Genomic DNA, 20696 nt, shown 5'->3' with positions numbered 1-20696 from the left:
GTCCAAAAAAATAGAGTTTGGCACTTTCTGGTGCTTCAGGTGTCTAGATCCCTTGGAGACAGGGATCTGGAATGTATTTGGAGTATTTGGCATTTTAGAGAAAACCAGTTTGAAAATCTGAATGGCTTTGCATTGACAAGGAATCTTTGCGGAAACCTGTTCACACTCTTGATATGTAAAGATTCAAATGCAGATTACAGACATAATGGGCTGTAATTTAAATATGCAAAGGGATCTTGTTCTAGGATTTTAGAGATTAACTGAGAGAACAGAGTTGGTAGCATAAACTTTTACAGACTAAGTCAACTTCCCCAGATGTAATTTATAGGTAATTTAAATGGAAATGTAACGACTTTATGTGTTTTCACATTGATTCTGCTACTGAGGTGCTAAATGGTGACAGACAACTTTAAGGCTCCTGTTCTGTTTTGCATTGTTCCTTTTCTTATGTGTATGTAAACCCTATGAGAATGGACCTAAAATTAGCAGCTCTTCAAAAAGAAACAATTTCTCTGTAAAGTGAACAATTTGAGCTTAATTCATGCAGCTCTCCAGATGTTGAACTGCAACTCCTACCATTCTTCAACTTATTTTGGGCATGGGATCCTGGGAGTTGCAGGAGATCAACAGCTAGAGGCCTTAATCATTCCCACTGCGAGTGCCAACTACACTAAACCCAACTGCTTATTCAAACTGGAGTAGGCCTGTAAAATCTACTGTCCACTGATTAAACCAATACTTGTATGAATCCCAGTGACTCAATTTGTCTGCTGTAGTTTGTTGGTTTGAGTTTGTTTGTTGGTTTGAGTATATTACTATACTAGAGTTTAAGAAGATAAAAGCAAAGTTTAGTCGTGTCTGCCTCTGGAGGATAGTGCTCATCCTCATTTCTAAGCTGAAGAGCCGGTGTTGTCCATAGACACCTCCAAGGCCATGTGGCCGGCATGACTGCATGGAGCACTGTTATCTTCTCGCCAAGGCGGTAGCTATTGATCTACTCACATTTGCATGTTTTTGAACTGCTAGGTTGGCAGAAGCTGGGCCTAACAGTTGGGAGCTCACCTGCTCCCTGGATTCAAACTCTTGACCTTTCAGTCAGCAAGTTCAGCAACTCAGCGGTTTAACCTGCTGTGCCACCGGGGCTCCTCAAGAAGATAACAGTGCTTTAATTGTATATTTCTGCAATTTAGAGAGTTGGACTGGATGGCCCTTGTGGTCATGATCTCCATTCTTAGATGATACCAGCTTTGTCCATTCCTTTCCTTTAAACCACTAATGCTATTCATTAATTCATTTCCCCCTCATTTTTGGGATTACAGACTTGGGAGAATTGTGAAAAGCAAGTGGAAGAGTTAAGTCACAATCTACAAAAGCTCAAGGCAGAAGTAAAAAACCCTCTTCCAGAAGAACATGATGAACTGCAGGCAACCAAAGAACATATCAAGGTACTGAGAATGTAGTGAATGTGCTGTGTGCTCTGAGATCTCTCTCTGCTTGTGTGTGTCAGACAGATGTAGTGTCTTGGAGTTTCCACCCCTCTCTTTGAAACCCTAGAAGAGATGGAGTTATAGAGTAGCTTTTTTTTTGTTGTGTCAGGAGTGACTTGAGAAACTGCAAGTCGCTTCTGGTGTGAGAGAATTGGCCATCTGCAAGGGTATTGCCCAGGGGACACCCAGATGTTTTGATGTTTTATCATCCTTGTGGAAGGCTTCTCTCATGACCCCACATGAGGAGCTGGAGCTGATAGAGGGAGCTCATCCACGCTCTCCCTGGATTTGAATCTGCAACCTGTCGGTCTTCAGTCCTGCCGGCACAGGGATTTAACCCACTACGCCACCGGGGGATCCATAGAGTAGCTAGGACCCGGTTCTTTACTATGAGGAAATGTAATTATTTTTATGTGATTTTTATAAAAAAAGATTGAGCTCTGCATGTTTGCCTCCTAAGCTCTAAATTATTTACAGCCACATGCAACTTCACACTCTGCTTGCTGTGAGCTGAATGCTAAACCATAAGTATCCTGTGTTTTGCATATTTTGGATGCTCTGTTGCATTTTGTGTGGTTTTCCCTAACACAAAAAATCATTACAGTCATTTCATTTTTACTGCAGTTAAAACAATAGAGAATTGATGAGAACCAAAGTAATATAGTGATTTGAGCCCTAGACGAGGGTTTGAATCCACTGTCAGCCTTGAAAACCCACGGGATCACCATGACCATATCATACCCTCTCAACTTCAGGGGAAGGCCAAGGCAAAGCCACTTTGTATAAATCCTGCCAAGAAACCCCCTTGATAGGTTCACCTAAGGGTCATCATAAGTTGGTAATGACTTGAAGGCACACAACAACCATCACTTTTGGCAATATGATACAAATCATCTTGAGATCTGTCCTTCCTAGTTGTAAACAAGATATAATTCCTCTGCTGAGCTACAAGCTTCTTAGAATGTCTGGCATCTGTGGGATCACAATTCCACCCACTTCCTCCCCAGAGTAGTTTTGTCAAGACTTTTTAAGACTGTTTGCAGTTTTGGTCTGATAGGCCCGTAGCAAACTAGCCTCCTGCTGGAGCAAACTGTGCTAGCATGGCCCTGACGTCATGAGACTGCGCCTCTCTCTCCGCCCCTTTCTCCCTGCCAGAGTGGTTTTTCCTTTGCTAGGGCTGCATTGCCAGCATACTCTCTCAGTTGGCTGGATTCAACTGGTAGAGCAGTCTCTCTAGCAATAGAGAGAGGATTAAAGATGGATGACTGTGTGAACGACCAGAAAGTTGAGAAAGAAATTATTGAATTATATAGATGTAAGTAAATTACATGACTAATAGATTCCAAATAAAAAATAAAATAGTATAAATGTTGTATAGTTTTCGGCTGGCCCCTCCAAGCTGAAAACTAGCCATGCTTTGATTGCAGGTGAACTATAAATCCCAGTAACTGCAACTCCCAAATGTCATTCCCCCCCCCCCCCCAAACTCCATCGTTGGTGGAGTTCAGAATGCTCTTTGATTGTAGGTGAACTATAAATCCCAGAAACTGCAACTCCCAAATGTCATGGTTTTTTCCCCCAAAGACTCCATTGTTGGTGGGGTTCAGAATGCTCTTTGATTGTAGGTGAACTATAAATCCCAGAAACTGCAACTCCCAAATGTCATGGTTTTTCCCCCCCAAGACTCCATCGTTGGTGGGGTTCAGAATGCTCTTTGATTGTAGGTGAACTATAAATCCCAGAAACTGCAACTCCCAAATGTCATGGTTTTTTCCCCCAAAGACTCCATTGTTGGTGGGGTTCAGAATGCTCTTTGATTGTAGGTGAACTATAAATCCCAGAAACTGCAACTCCCAAATGTCATGGTTTTTCCCCCCCAAGACTCCATCGTTGGTGGGGTTCAGAATGCTCTTTGATTGTAGGTGAACTATAAATCCCAGAAACTGCAACTCCCAAATGTCATGGTTTTTTCCCCCAAAGACTCCATTGTTGGTGGGGTTCAGAATGCTCTTTGATTGTAGGTGAACTATAAATCCCAGAAACTGCAACTCCCAAATGTCATGGTTTTTTTCCCCCAAGACTCCATCGTTGGTGGGGTTCAGAATGCTCTTTGATTGTAGGTGAACTATAAATCCCAGAAACTGCAACTCCCAAATGTCATGGTTTTTTTCCCCCAAGACTCCATCGTTGGTGGGGTTCAGAATGCTCTTTGATTGTAGGTGAACTATAAATCCCAGAAACTGCAACTCCCAAATGTCATGGTTTTTTTCCCCCAAGACTCCATCGTTGGTGGGGTTCAGAATGCTCTTTGATTGTAGGTGAACTATAAATCCCAGAAACTGCAACTCCCAAATGTCATGGTTTTTTTTCCCCAAGACTCCATCGTTGGTGGGGTTCAGAATGCTCTTTGATTGTAGGTGAACTATAAATCCCAGAAACTGCAACTCCCAAATGTCATGGTTTTTTTCCCCCAAGACTCCATCGTTGGTGGGGTTCAGAATGCTCTTTGATTGTAGGTGAACTATAAATCCCAGAAACTGCAACTCCCAAATGTCATTGTTTCCCCCCCCCCCCCCAAAGATCCATCCCCCCAACTCCATCGTTGGTGGAGTTCAGTATGCTCTTTGATTGTAGGTGAACTATAAATCCTAGCAACTACAACTCCCAAATTACAAAATCAATTACCCCCCCCCCCCCCCCCAACACACACTGCATAATCCGTTTTATCTTCACAATCGCCCATTCTTTTCTGATCTGACACCATCCCTACTCAAAGGAAAGAACACAATGACATGGCTTCGCATGGATCGTAGTTTGCTGCTGCTTCATGCAGAATTGTTTCGCTAGCAAAACTGGCTCATAGCCTCGGGGGAAAAAAGGCGGGGCTTTGGAGCCAGCTCTAGCACAAGCTCGCTCTCGCTTCCTGTAGTTTGCTACGGCTCATAGTGATACAAAGGACAAATGCCCTCTCCTTTCAGCCAGCATTGACTTCCCTTAGGCACCAAGTTGCAGAGGAAGGAACTGGCCCAATCACTTCTGAGTACTCCTTCGAAACCTTCGAAATTCATGGGATGGCTATAATTCAACAAGTGACTTGAAGGCACATAGACACAAACATGTATCTATTTATTAAAGCCTTTGAGACATAAATGTGTCACTACAAAATATTTCTATACATTGTTCCAAATTGGCTTAGACATGTCCATTTTGACACAATGTTTCTCTTTATTGTCGAAGGCTTCCATAGCTGGAATCACTGGGTTATCGTAGGTTTTTTTGGGCTATATGGCCATGTTCTAGAAGCATTCCCTCCTGACAATTTGCCTGCATCTATGGCAGGCATCCTCAGAGGTAGTGAGGTCCTCACAACCCAATGTTTCTCTTCTTGGTGTTTTTTATTTTACTTTCTTTTAATTCATTAATGTTGATTTTATTATGCACTTTGAGATCTCCAAAAGGCAGGCTATAAATAGTTTAATTTATTAATATATACACATCTTTAAAGGGGGAAGGCAATGCACAGGTAGTCCCCAAGTTAAAAATATCCAACTTGCAAATGACTCTTATTTAAGAACGGGGGAGTGACAACAGGAAGTGAGGGAGATCTACCCCTAATTCACTCCCAGAAGAGTTATCATCATGAGGAAAATATGTCCCCACTGTAGCTTTAACACCAATCCTTGTTTGCAAAACAAGCCAAATTTTTGAAAATCCAATTATTACAAGGGTAGAAAGTGATATGAAATCTTCTGAACAAGGCCACAGGCAGCAAAACAAACACCACAGGAAGGTTTCACCTTTCTTATGCTATCCTATCTATCTGTCTGTCTATCTATCTATCTATTTGGCTGGAGGTACGCTATGAAAATGTACCTGTTCCAACTGACAAATTCAATTTAATAACAAACTAAAGAACCTATCTTGTTCAGAACTTGGGGGAGTGACAAGTGGAATGCCATAAGCAGGGTTCCATCCTGGGCCTGGTTCTATTCAACGTCTTTATTAATGACTTAGATGAAGGGTTAGAAGGCATGGCCATCAAGTTTGCAGATGACACCAAATTGGGAGGGATAGCCAATACTCCAGAGGACAGGAGCATAAATATGAGGAGTGGCTTAAAGAGCTGGGTATGTTTATGCTTCAATAGAAAAGGCTGAGAGGAGACATGATGAGAGCCATGTATCAATATGTGTCATAGGAAGTCATAGGAAGAAGGGAGCAGGCTTATTTCCTGCTGCCCTGGAGACTAGGACACATAACAATGGCTTCAAACTACAGGAAAGGAGATTCCACCTGATCATGAGGAAGAACTTCCTAACTGTGAGAGTTGTTCAGCAGTGGAACTCTCTGCCCCAGAGTGTGGTGAGGGCTCCTTCTTTGGAGGCTTTTAAACAGAGGCTGAATGGCCATCTGTCGGGGGTGTTTTAAATGCGATTTTCCTGCTTCTTGGCAGGGGGTTGGGTGGCCCACAAGGTCTCTTCCAACTCTGATGCTATGATTCCATAATTCTATGATTGTCTGTAGTTGGATTAATGTTTGAACAAACATCCATCTCCCTACTATATATGTTCAGTCATGCAAACTGCAAAAACAGAACAGTTAGCCTCATACCGCAAGTGGATCCATTGTCAAATTATGCTTTGGTGCTTGTGACTGAAACAGGTGTGGGAAAACTGCTTTCCATCCCCTGAATGTTGTTTGCCTTCCTACAGTCATTTTTGGATGGGACACACACTTCTGAATCTTCTAAAATAGTCTTAATCCTCCAAAAAGGTTTAAAACTTTTGGGAGGATTTAAACCTCCCAAAAGTGTCTCTGTGTGTGTCTCTCCCCCCTGAAATCTTTAGGTTAATCCTTTGATGAGGAGGGGAAAGGTGCAATGAGTTCAACCCTTTTTGCCAGCAGGACTGGCCGACAGTTCAAATCCAGGGAGAGCAGGTTGAGCTTCCTCTGTCAGCTCCAGCTCCTCATGCGGGAACATGCGGGCCCTTAAACAACGGCCTTTCAGATGGTCGATTCTCTCAAACCAGAAGCAACGTGCGGTTCTTAAGTCGCTCCTGACACAAAAGAAATAGTGAAATATTTTTACATTCTTCCTTCTAACATAATACAGTAGAGTCTCCAACATAAATGGGCTGGCAGAATGTTGGATAAGTGAAAATGTTGGATAATAAGGAGGGACTAAGGAAAAGACTATTAGACATCAAATTACATTATGATTTTGCAATTTAAGTACCAAAACATCATGTTTTACAACAAATCGACAGAAAAAGCAGTTCAAGACACAGTAAGGTTATATAGTAAATACTGTATTTTACGAATTTAGCACCAAAATATCACAATGTATTGAAACAGCTGTGGATGTGGGTGAGGGGCAGACTGCGTTGGATAATGCAGAACGCTGGATGAGCGGATAAGCAAGACTCTACTGTAGTTATTTTTTTTGAAATTCCATGCAAAAAATCTAACAGATTAAATTACAAAACTTTCCTTTCCATCTATCTTTCTTTTAAAGACCCTAAGATTTCTTTTTGCAACTTAAAGAAAGGTTTTCTGCCGCAAGTTAAACTTTTCCTGATGCTAAAACTCAATGAACAGTTACATTTCCTCCTCCTCCTCATTCATTTCAAAGACTAACAAATGGAAAAGTAGAAAAACAAATGGGTGGGATCTTCTGGCACCTTTGGATTGATGGATTTATTTTAGCATGTGATTTCTTATGATCCACTTCCTTAGATGGGAATAAAACATTCAAAGAGCGGGTACATGCACACTGTTGAAGAATTGAGAATCTATGGAAAAGTGAGATGGTTTCTGCTGTGTTATGAGGCTGGATCCCAGCATAAACACTAAGCCAGCTCTCCTGCCCACTTCTATATGCAGATTTCCCTCCTCCCCTCCCCTCTTTCCCCTCCTCCTCCTCAAAGGATTAACCCAAAGATTTGAGGGGGGAGAGAAGCATACACACATGGAGAGAGAGACGCACACACTCACATCCCTCCCAGGAACTTGCTGTTGTTTTCTACCCTCTTGGTGTATTTCAATGCAGGACCTGGAGCAGTCCCTTGCCAACTGGAACCAAAGGGCGAAAGAGCTTGGCACCAGGAAGGCGGATCTGGCTCACTACCTCCTTGCGGAAGATGTGATGGTGCTGAAAGAGCAAGTCCAGCATTTGCACAGACAGTGGGAAGAACTCTGTCTCAGAGTAAGTGGCTTACAGGGAAGGCACACACCATAGAGCTGCACAGGCAGATTTCAACAAAAGCAAAGGGAAGGATATCTTGCAGATGCTTCGGCTTTGTAGAAAAACAGCTCTTTTGTGAAATGAGAGTTTGTTTTTGTAGGACTGCTGTTTGGAACAGGGGTTGTTGTGTTGCTTTTTAAAAGGCACCATGTGCAGACATGGTCACCAAAGTATGAGAAAGACTCTGTCTCCATTTTATTTCCGTTTCTTTGTCTGCGCAAAGTTCCCCAAAAGTTCCAAAAACTTTTAGGCGAGGGAATGTATAGGAGTCTGGCACAGACAGAGTGGAACAAAGGTATCAGGGTAGTCCTGGGAGTCTTTGTTCAAAGATTAACTGTGAAAGCATGCAGCTGGAAACAGCCTGGAATGGATGGAGGAGGAGGGGGTCATAAGAGAGGAAGGAGTTATTGCTTCTCAGGTGGCGGCTTCCCTCACCCCCTCCTTACTTGCAAAGACAGCTAAGCTTTTCGAATTTGATTGTGGAGAGAGATTAGCCTGTGAATGCACTTCAGGCAGAGGGTCAGAAACATGTCAGGAGCAATAACAGTCTTTCCTCCAGTCCTGTAAAGGTTCTCTTGAAAGCCCGTGTTTTTCTTTGACTTGGTGCCACGTTTTGTAGGATGCCGGGGTGCCCCTCTTAGGCAGATGCCAGTGTATTGAAGTCATTCTTGGAGTCTGTTCTCCAGCTTCCCCAACCAACTGCTTGGTAGCCAAATACAGAATTCATAATGGTGTGTGGAATTCTCTCCTGCCTGGTGCTAACAATAAGTTATGTTTTTTGATCTCAAGCAGTTACATTTCTTCAAAGTAATTTTCAATGTTTTCAAATGCATTCATTATTTCAGAAAAGGTGCTGTTGCGTTTATTTGTATCTTACTTTATTTTACTGAACTTTCCTGGAATTATACTGAAGAGGTAGTATGTAAATAAATAATATTGAATATCCATCCAAATTCTACAGTACATAGTAGGCCTTTTCTTCTGAGTAAAGATGCATTAAATTGCAGTGCAGCATAGCTACAGTTATGCATACCTTTAGCTGGAACTAATTCCATTCAATTTCAATCCAATTCACATGCTCTCGCTCCCACTGCCATCGCAAACACAATTGGTGGGGACGAGGGACAGGGCTTTCTCAGGAGTGGCCCCCATCTGTGGAATTCCCTCACCAGGGACATCAGATTGGCCACCTCCCTCCTGTCCTTTAGAAGGAAACTCAAGACTTGGTTGTGGGACCAAGCGTTTGATCATTGAATAGTGGCAAGTGAGAAGAAGACATAAGCAATTTGAAGTGACAATGAACTCATCCAGACTTTGGTTTTTAACTGGCGTGTTTTTGACAACTGTTTATTTAATGTTTGTTTTAATGAATTTGTTGAATGTTTTTATGATTATGATGGCGCCAAATGGATGTTTGCTGTGAGGCCGCCCTGACATTGAGGGTGAGAAGGGCTGGGTACAAGTTATGAAATAAATAAATAATAAATAAATCTGTGTAGAAAAGGGCTATGTGTTCAGAGAGTTAGATATATATTTTTCTAATGGTAAGACTATCCTTGGGCCCCTAGTGGTGCAGCCAATTAAACCGCTGAGCTGCTGAACCTGCTGACCGAAAGGTAGGTGGTTCAAATCCACGGATGGGGTGAGCTCCTGCTGTTAGCCCCAACTTCTGCCAACCTAGCAGTTCAAAAACATGCAAATGTGAGTATTTATTTATTTACTTACTATATTTATATACTGCCCCTCTCAGCCCGCAGGCGACTTGGGGCTGTGTACAGTCAGCACCAAAAACATAAAATACAATAAAAATAGTTAATTAAATATAAAACCAGATAAAACAACAATATCAATAAAAAGATATATCAGTTTGAGTCTCCTTGTTAAAAACATTATCCAATAGCGTCATCCAGAGTAGATCAATAGGTACCGTTTCTGCGGGAAAGTAACGGCGTCCCATGCAGTCATGCCAGCCACATGACCTTGGAGGTGTCTACAGACACTTCAGCTTAGAAATGGAGATGAGCACCACCCCCCAGAGTTGGACATGACTAGACTTAATATGAGAGGAAACCTTTACCTTTACTAAGACTATCCTAACCTCTTTGATTCATGTTCAGGTGAAATCTGACCTAGTGGCAATTCTACTGACTTTAATGCTTACATTGTAAAGGAATGAATTTGTAGACCAGAGGACCACAATTGGGTTGGGACTGCATCTCCTATCATCTCCAGCCAATATGAAAATCAGTCAAGCCTTAGTCAGTTCTCAAGATGATGGAAATCATAGATCAACATAATGCCAATTCCTTCTGTAGCAGAGGCAGTATTTCCAAATGGGAAAGTTCTCGTTGGCCATAGTTTGAACAAAATCCTGAGCCTGGATTTACTCATACCTAGAAGGTCATATATAACTTTAACTGCTATCACCTTGTCATTTTGAATCCTGGGATGTGTAGTTTTGAAACTGCTAAAGATCTCTTTTCAAAAAATCTAAGTGAATAAGTGCAAATTTCTCATTATAGTACAAATCCCAGAATCCCACAGGATGTAACTGTGGTAGTTAAAGTGGTAATCAGTGTTCCCATAATTGCGTGAGGTAGATACATCCCTAGATGGGCCTTTGGTCTGATCCAGCACAACTCTTTTTATATTTTCACCTGAATAAGGAGAGCTGACCTACATTAATACGAGACAGAAGCAGTGAAAATATTTATACCAAATGCCTTTCTACTGGAATTTACCATCTCAAGACACGTGATTGTTGTTGACGCTTTTGGTGAAGGTGATGATGTTTTAATATTTTTATATTGCTTCTTTCACACCTTCAAAGTGCATTATATGCACCATATCATCCTGTAAAGCAGGTCCATATTATTATACCCAGTGGGAGAACAAACTGAAACAGTGAGGCCTTTCGTATAGCCATTTAATGAGTTTGTTGCAAGAACCAGGTTCAAACGGGGAATTTTCTTTCTTTAGTTTCGCCATCACAGTGCTGAGGAAGCTTATCAAATGACAAGAAATAAATCCTTTGACCCTGATCCTTTAGAGTCCAATTACCAATTTTCATAATTGGACAACCCCTACTTTGTTGCAAAATTTGTAATCCAGCCTTGTACAGGGAAATACTTCATAATGGTTTGACCTAAATTTACATGTAGTACAAATAATGTTTTTTCAATGTGTGTTATACCTTGAATTAGGTCGATTCACTCTGGCCTTCTTCTTTAAATACTCCCTTTTCATTAAAGGGAGCACATGCCCATTGGAATGTGCATCCCCATATGCATCACAACACTTCTTCAGTTGGATGCCTTTTTTTCAGTATAGATGGAGATATGTCCATCTGGGGCTACCATTTGTTAAATGTAGCCAGAAAAACAGGATCAACGTGTGGTCTTCGTTTTGTTGCATGGAGATAGCAAAGAAGTAAAAGGCTTATTTCATAGAATCAAAGAGTTGGAAGAGACCTCATGGGCCACCCAGTCCAACCCCATTCTGCCAAGAAGCAGGAATATTGCATTCAAATCACCCCTCACAGACGGCCATCCAGCCTCTGTTTAAAAGCTTCCAAAGAAGGAGCCTCCACCACACTACAGGGCAGAGAGTTCCACTGCTGAACGGCTCTCACAGTCAGGAAATTCTTCCTCATGTTCAGATTTGGGAAGTATCAGGTGAATACTACTCAAGGATATTTGTAAAATAGAGGAAGGAAGGTGAGAATAAAAGGAATGTGGCTGCACCTTTAAGACTAACTGATCTTTATTTTAGCATGAGCTGTCATGGATATAAATCCCCATCTTCAGATGCAGTGTATAGTTATATTAAAGTCTTAAGTATTAAAGGTAAGCTTGGACCTTTGAAAAATTAGGGCAAGAAGCATTAGTTGCATATTTCTGGATTCTATTATATGATTTTACAGATTTCCATAACTCTATAATTTTTGGAAAACCAGAATCTCCATAGCCTTTTGAAAGTGTGACCTTTGTGGAGATTAACTGGCATTCACACCATTTGGAATGATCATAACCTTTTTGTAAAGTATGATCTTCCCAGCTAAAAACTTCTTCTCTTTAGTGGTATATATCCATTAGCATCCATGCAAGGCGATTTAGGTTTATCAGTTATTAGATTGATGCCAGTGTACAAAATATATAGCAGATCTTCAGAAGTGTTATTTCAGTTGCCCAAAAACATCTGCTCTCCCTTAAAACGTATTACTTATAAATCATGCTCTCAAAAGACAAAAATAAGTAGTCTTCATTAAAATAACATAGTTGGCTTACTTACAGACTTCATGTATTTAGCATACAGGTACATTGCTTATCAGTTGAATTTTTAAACAGTAAGTTCTCTAAGGCATTCTGTTGCAGTCTCTTCTCTGTTGCATACAGATTAACACAATACTCTCTTCAGTCTAATACGTTGCTGAACACACTCTAAACACTGACAATACAATACAACTACTACTTCTAAAATGGAGTCTCAGTCTGAATAGTCTCAGATCTGATCACATAATCTGCAGTCCCTCCCACAACCTCAAGCAACATAGAGTTAAGGGAAAACTGCATACCAAAATACGCACACACACGCACGTGCGCACACACACACACACGACATTTATATGCCACCCTTCCCACCCCGAAGGGAACTCAGAGTGGCTTACAAGATATATATACACATACAATATATTATATTATTAGCATAGTACACTATCAGAATTAATTATTACAATATTGTATTATACAATTATAGTGTAATATTATTAGTAATATTACATGTAATATAAATATATAATTATAATATATTATTAGTAGTATTATATTGCATTACATTATAATATTATAAACATTATATGTATATACAATATATTATATTATATTATTAACATAGCACAGAAGACAAGGTGGAATATACAATATAGTAAGCAATCTGAATTATATATGTAATAGATAACTAGTATAGGAAGCTTGTAGAATGTGTCCAGAGGAGAGCGACTAAAATGATAAAAGGTCTGGAGAACAAGCCCTATGAGGAGCGGCTTAAGGAGCTGGGCATGTTTAGCCTGAAGAAGAGGAGGCTGAGAGGAGATATGATAGCCATGTATAAATATGTGAGAGGAAGCCACAGGGAGGAGGGAGAAAGCTTGTTTTCTGCTTCCCTGGAGACTAGGACAAGGAACAATGGCTTCAAACTACAAGAGAGGAAATTCCATCTGAACATGAGGAAGAACTTCCTGACTGTGAGAGCCGTTCAGCAGTGGAACTCTCTGCCCCGGAGTGTGGTGGAGGCTCCTTCTTTGGAAGCTTTTAAACAGGCTGGATGGCCATCTGTCAGGAGTGATTTGAATGCAATATTCCTGCTTCTTGGCAGGGGGTTGGACTGGATGGCCCATGAGGTCTCTTCCAACTCTTTGATTCTATGATTCTATGATTCTAGAAGTTTGCTATTTCCAACAATATTATGTTTTTACACCTAAGGCTTTAATTGGATGGGTTGATAGATAGTTTAGCGATCATGACAATCAAATAGTCTTCAAGCAAATGTTTCATTGGACTAATCTTGAAAATACTGAGAGATGAAATATTTGTAAGGGCAAATAACATCTCCTCAGAATGCCCCTCTTACTTTCTCAAAGGTAAGCCTAAGCCAGAGAGCCTAACAGAAACATATTACTTAGAAACAATTGATGGAATAGTCCCAGCCACTGCAAGCATTTCAAAGCACGTCAGTGCAGCTGTCCTGGAGAATGGCAGAATTAACCAGGCAGATGCTCCCATGGAAGAGGCTGGAAAACAAACAGGCCAGACACTTTCAAGGGAGCTACAAAGGTCAGGGATTTAGCACAGGCAGGGGCTAAAATCACCATCACAGTGTGGAAAAAATTACAGCCATCTGTAAACCAAAGCAGGTGGGGAAGCATGACAATTTGTATTCATCATCAATAGTGATAACAACAATAAGGAAAGAACAGATGAGTGACAGCTTAGATGCTTCAGTAACTGCAACAGCAGAAGTGAATAATCTCAACAACAAAAATAAAGCAGTTGGGGGGGATAGGTTTGCATAAAATATGCATATACTTTTTTTGTATAGATGCAAATTTAATTGTGAATACAAAATTCAAATGTAGCAGGAAAGATTGGGATGAAGTGATCAGTGTGCCTGATCTGTCAAAAAGGTGAGCTCCCGTTTGTCAGCTCCAGCTTCCCATACGGGGACATGAGAGAAGCCTCCCACAGATAGTAAAACATCTAGGCATCCCCGGGTAACATCCTTGCAGACGGCCAATTCTTTCACACCAGAAGTGACTTGCAGTTTCATAAGTCACCCCTGACACAGAAAAAAAAAACCCACAGTCAAATCTAAGTGATTTAAAAGACCTGTTTGAAGGGATATGGATGCAGTCTCTCTGAACCAAAGAAATAGTTAGTACTACTACCCGTGTTCCAAAACACACACATAGCAGACTTTTTTCTCCACTGTTCCTTACTGAACAATGAATACAGAGTCCCAATCACATAATTGGGACAACAACAACAACAACAACAAGAAGCCAGTAAAGGTGGTCCTAGTGGTGATCGGCATACTGGGTGCAGTGCCTAAAGACCTTGGCCTGCACTTAAACACAATGGGTGCTGAAAAGATTACCATCTGCCAGCTGCAGAAGGCCACCTTACTGGAATCTGCATGCATTATTCGCTGATACATCACACAGTCCTAAACTTTTGGGAAGTGTGCGACGTATAATCCAATACAACAGCCAGCAGAGTGATCTTGTCTGCTGTGGATTCATCTTGTTGTGTTTCAAATAATAATAATAATAATAATAATAATAATAATAATAACATTGATAGATGCAAGGCATTTGCTTATCATCTCGTTCACCAGTTGCAGGAAGATTTTACATTTGAAAAGATATTTCTTTTTTAAAACAATTTAAAAATGTTTGGGAATGCGCCCTTTTGTTGTAAAACCTGCTGACACCATCCATGGTTGGAAGAACACTGTAGCGTATTTTTAGTCATGCCTATCTTTGAAAGCTTTGGCTGCAAGTGAAACAGCTGTCATATGTCTCCCTTTCCATAGGTTTCTCTGCGTAAGCAAGAGATAGAGGACCGACTTAACGCCTGGATTGTGTTCAACGAAAAGAACAAAGAGCTCTGCTCTTGGTTGGTGCAGATGGAGAGCAAAGTGCTTCAGTCAGGCGACATCAGCATTGAAGACATGATAGACAAGTTGGAGAAGGTGAGCCGATTCTTGCAGACTAGGTTTCTTGTCCCTTTGCTGTATAGAAAGCCTTGCAAATGTGCAGCCCACCTTTCAATAATAAAGACAACAGGCAGCCACAAGTGTAAGCCTTGAAAGATTTTTATTTTGGTCCTCTTCTTTCCTTTAAAAAGCCAAGGACCAAAGAAATGTGTAGATGGCAAGAACCCTGTGTCTTCTGTGGGATGTGAGAAGTGTCCCCTAAGTGATCAAGTAGGAGAAAACTATGGAGCCTTTTTCTATATGTCTTTTTGTATATCTCTATATATGGCTCTATGTGACTGAAGCTGATATTTTTGTGCAGGCAAATGAACCAGAAAAGTATAGATTACTAATAAGTCGCAAGGAGCAGGGACTAAATTTCAGGATTAACTTTTTAAAAATGCTGCTCAATGAAGCACCTTTGCTGGGACGACTAAGGATTAGCTCTTAGATAAATTTCCACTATTTCCCATACACAGATTAATGTTAGGCCCAACACCCTCTTCACAGTATATTGAGTATTTGTGCTGAAATCCCCATTTCTTATACTTCGGAGGGAAATATGATACTGTATACACACTTTTCCACCATATAAACATCTCTAAAAATTGGGTGCATCTTAGAATTGCAGGTGTATCTTATGTATTTTTGTTGGTGGTACATCTCACAATTGATGGTGTCTTACAATCGAAGAAATATGGTATTTATCAAAAAGCTACACCATAATCCATTGAAATAAATATCCGTCTTTTCCAATGAAGATTTTTTTCAAGCAGGATGGAAGAAGAAAGATGTGTGTTGCCTAGAAACACCTTTGACCACTGCATCACACAACAGTCCAGGAATACAGGAATAGAAGCAAACAGTTTTTTGTCAAAACACATTAAAGCATATAAAAAGCAGGGATAAGAAAGGAAGAAATATAACCCAAAAAGGTTTAGCAGCAGATGCTAATAAAGCAATAATCCAAATGTCTCATAAGGTTCCAGAGGTGACAAAGTCCAGAAACAGCCAGAAAACACAGGTACAGCATAAGCCCACAAGCAAGAAGGTATAACTAGTAAAAACTTGAACAGTAGTACATGGACAGGAACATATAAAACTTCCAGGATATATTAAATCCAAAACCAAGGCTTGACTTGGACCAGAAACCAGAGAACTCAGGCTTAGCTTCTCACTCTAACACAACGTTGCCTGAACTGACCTTTCTGTTTAATAGACACCCATGAAATCATTCCATTTCCCATGAATTTTCTCTAGTACTTTCCCAGGTAATCGCTCTGAACAGCGTAATCTATTTTCAGATCTGATTTGTAAACAAAGACTTTTGTTCTCTGTAGCTACAGGTTCTTTCTCCTGGGAACTCTCCTTAGCACTCAGCTCTTAACTTGAATCTTTATCTGCTATTGATACTTCTGACTTCCTTCCTTGTACTTGAGTCCCTGCACTTTCCGACTGCAGTTTTGCCATAGAGAGAACCATCATTTTCCAGGCTTGAAGGCCCATCACTTCGTGCCACAGGAAAGCTCACAATCCTCTTTAAAGCATCAGTTAATTAGTGTAATTTGACTAAAGTTTGGAGATGGAAGTATAGGAACCTGGTTTGTTTACAAATTATAAACTATAGTTCTGTTTGCTTTGCTTTCACCATAGATGGGCAAAATTGAACTAGTCCTCCTGTAGATATGTAGTTTATTTTCTTGTTGGATCCCAACACATCACAAACATCCAATGTTCCATCCTGTACAAAAATCGTTTTCCCCATTCACTTAAGAATAATAAGTACAATCCATTTTTAAAGGACTGCATGGAAGAAATCAACATGTTCAGTGAAAACAAGCTAGTTCCTCTCAAGCAAATGGGGGACCAGCTGATCAAGGACAGCAACAAGAGCAGAGTGGCTGAAATTGATGAGAAACTCAACAAAATTAATGACAGGTGGCAACATCTCTTTGACGTCATTGGAGGACGGTAAGAAAAAAATAGTATAGAATTGAAAATGATAGTGCACATGGATGACCTTCAGAATAGATTCATACAGAAAAAGTGACATGTAAAGCTCTCAGAAATACTTCCATCTTGTATTCTTTTAGCCATATGTCTGCTAGGTAAATTGTGAAAGCTACAGATATAGTTTTCCAGAGGTGTTGTTATTGGCTACTTGACTGAAGCCTAATGTTAAGCATATACTCAATGGGGAGGCAACTCTCCTATATAGACTTTTCAAAAACATAGCTATGTTGGCCTCTTACTGATATATTTCGGTATGAGTTTTCATGGATATTAATCTTTTTTTTTTCAAATGCATCTCCCATCAGTACATCTGAAGAAGTGAGCTGATGGCCATGAAAGCACATGCTGAAATAAATTAATCTGAAAGGTGCTGTTACATTCCTCCCCACACACATATACTTTTATTTTTTGCCCTCTACTGAGTGAGTTCATTGGCCCATCTTACACATTCATGTCTACACCAGGGGTGGAAATCATGCAAGCCTCCAAATATTTTAAGATGGAGTGTATAAAACATTTGGAGAGGTGCACAGAATGTCAACACGGCCTTTTTCAGCCTTTGCTGGAGTTAGGTTTCCCTCTGAATAGTGGCTGAACCAGGAGTGTAGTTGGGAGGAGGGACAAAATGAAGTGAGAAGGGTGAGGTACAAGTGTATGAAATAAATAAATAAATATTCTCCCTAAATGAAATGTTTCTTTGAATCTCCAAATTTCTAGCATTGCATAGATTAATATAAGGGAAATCTTTCCCATTGAGCACTATGATATTTTGCTGTGTTCATATCATATCTTCACTTTCCCCTTTTTCTTTGGATGCTTGTAACTCTAATTCAGAATTTTTAGGTGAAGTTTTAAATTGCTGCTATGTTAGAAATTCGGGAACTGGAGGAGAATACTTCAGTGGGGAGGTACAGTTTTTACTGGGGGACAATACTCTAATTTTATTTATTGATTATTTATTTATTTACAACATTTCTACTCCGCCCTTTTCAACCCCCGAGGGCGGACTCAGAGCAGGTAACACTGGCAACAATTTGATGCCACAAATATGACAATAAACAATAATATAAAACCATAAATACACAATAGATTAAAACAATATAGCCGTTTCTATTATTATAACAATCATATGGTCCAGTTCAATGTCCAAAGTGCTGTTATGCCTGTTAACCAAAAGCCTGGTTCCACAACCACAATGTCAGTTCTTTCCTAAAGGAAAGGAGGGAGGATGCCAATCTAATCTCGCTGGGGAGTGAATTCCACGAGCGGGGGATCACCACCGAGAAGGCCCTTATCCCTCGTCCCCACCAGACGTGTTTGCGAGGCTGGTGGGACCGAGAGCAGAACCTCACCGATGGATCTTAAACTATGAGGCGGAACGTAGAGGGAGATACATTTGGACAAGTAAGATGGGCCGGAGCCATATAGGGCTTTATAGGCCAAGACCAGCACTTTGAATTGTGCTCAGAAATGGGCCGGCAGTCAGTGGAGTTGATATAATATTGAAAACGTGTTCCCAAGGTACTTCCTGTACCTTGGGAAGTCGGATCTGGCTATGGTGGTCCACGCTCTTGTCACATCCCGAATAGATTACTGCAATGTCCTCTACGTGGGGTTGCCTTTGAAGACTGTTCGGAAATTGCAATTAGTCCAACAGGCGGCAGCTAGATTACTCACCGGAGTGTCCTACAGGCAGCATACCACCCCCCTGCTGTGCCAGCTCCACTGGCTGCCGATCCAATTCCGAGCACAATTCAAAGTGCTGGTCTTGACCTATAAAACCCTATATGGCTCCAGTCCAGAGTACCTGTCCGAACTTATCTCCTTCTATGTCCCACCTCAGAGCTTAAGATCGTCTGGGGAGGCCCTTCCCGTGGCCCCGCCTTTGTCTCAAACACGCTTGGCGGGGATGAGGGACAGGGCCTTCTCGGTGGTGGCCCCCTGCCTGTGGAATTTGCTCGCCGGGGAAATTAGGTCATTGTCATTCCTCCTCACCTTTAGAAAAAAAGGTTAAAACGTGGCTGTGGGACCAGGCCTTCGGGCAATCAGGTTAAAGGTCAATTGATAATGTTTGACTATGGCATGGAAGAGGATTTGGATAAGTTAAGCAGAGTAATCATTAGTAGATGGCTAGCTAAACAGCCACCAGATGAGCAATAGCTAATCAGAGTGTAAGTATACTGTTTTAATCTTTATTAATGTTCACGTTTAATTGTTATATTTGTTATTCTGTGTTTTATGGTGCGGCATTTAATTATTGCCAATTGTAAGCTGCCCTGAGTCCCCCCAGGGGTTGAGAAGAGGGGGGGGGGGGGTAAAAATGTTCAAAATAATAAATAAATAAATAAATAAATAAATAAATACAAACACCCCAATAGTAGCATTCCTAGTGTGAATTAACCCTTCATGACAGGATATTTAGACTGGGGCATACCTTCTGATATCTGTAAATAATGTTATATGTTTCGAAATAGAAAGGGAACCAAATATGCTCTGCTTGGAGTTGCTGTTGTAAATGGAGCCTCAGTATTGCTATTTCATCCCTCTCTCGGTAATGTTTAGATAGCTTTGCCTTTGTCTTGACACTATCCCATCATACATTTGTCTGCCTCTCCCACACATCATTAGTTAGCAAAAGAAAAGAAACACATTGCAGACTATTTCAGTTTTAGGGAAGATGGGAAAGAACTCAACATGAGATAATTGCCTTTTAGCAGGTGGATAAATACATAAGAAAGGTGTTACTGGGTAAGTGAAGAGCAGCATAGCTCTTAATTCATGCATGACACTGGAAACACTTATTTTGAAAGGAGAAAAATGTGTTTGCCTTTGCCATTAGTTGATGCAGAAAAATTTTCCAATTTGACACAAAACTTTATGCAGAATTCTCTTTTCATTAAATGGTTCTTAGTATAAATCCCTAAGAGATTACCGTATATACTCAAATATAAGCCGTGTCACCTAATTTTACCACAAAAATCTGGGAAAATGTATTGACTCGAGTATAAGCCAAGGATGGGAAATGCAGCAGCTACTGGTAAATTTCAAAATAAAAATAGATACCAAAAATTAAATTAATTGAGGCATCAGTAGGTAAATGTTTTTGAATATTTACATAAAACTGCAATTTAAGATAAGACTGCCCAACTCTGATTAAACCATTAATCTAACCTTCTTCAATGTAAATGTGCTTCCAATAATAATAAATAGGGTAAAACAATAAATGTAATAGAAATAATAATAAAGAGTAAAATAATGGAAATGTAATAATAATAGTAAGAATAGAGTAAAATAATAAATGTAATAATAATGATAAAAATTAAATTAAATAATAAATGTTTTTATGATTTAATTGATAATTGTTAGGTTTCTGTATGTGAGGCATTAAATTTCGCCATAATTGTATTGGAAACCACTTTTAGTTCCCCGCTGGGGTGAGGTAAGTGGTATACAAGTGAAGTAAAAAAAATAAATGTAATAATAATAAATAAATAAAGTAAAATAATAAATGTAATAACAATTAAAATAAGTTAAAGTAATAAATGTAATACTAATAATAGAGTAAAGTAATAAATGTAATAATAATAGAGTAAAATAATGTAAATATAATAATAGAGTAAAATAATAAATGTAATAATAATAGAGTAAAATAATACATGCAATAAAATAATAATAGCGTAAAATAATGTAAATATAATAAT

General features: G+C 40.0%; 1 protein-coding gene across 1 annotated transcript in view; it reads left to right on the top strand.

The window, feature by feature from the left end:
- SYNE2 (spectrin repeat containing nuclear envelope protein 2) overlaps positions 1-20696 on the top strand; it is a 343575-nt gene that overhangs the window by 284831 nt on the left and 38048 nt on the right. The window contains exons 93-96 of the mRNA XM_067468497.1: positions 1320-1445; positions 7537-7692; positions 14821-14979; positions 16784-16953. Coding sequence (XP_067324598.1) covers positions 1320-1445; positions 7537-7692; positions 14821-14979; positions 16784-16953 — 611 coding nt within the window. The remainder of the gene's footprint in view (positions 1-1319; positions 1446-7536; positions 7693-14820; positions 14980-16783; positions 16954-20696) is intronic.

Source organism: Anolis sagrei, chromosome 1 (genome assembly GCF_037176765.1).
Source record: "Anolis sagrei isolate rAnoSag1 chromosome 1, rAnoSag1.mat, whole genome shotgun sequence".
In the NCBI taxonomy this organism is placed as follows: domain Eukaryota; kingdom Metazoa; phylum Chordata; class Lepidosauria; order Squamata; family Dactyloidae; genus Anolis; species Anolis sagrei.
This window is presented reverse-complemented; position numbering and strand designations above follow the sequence as displayed.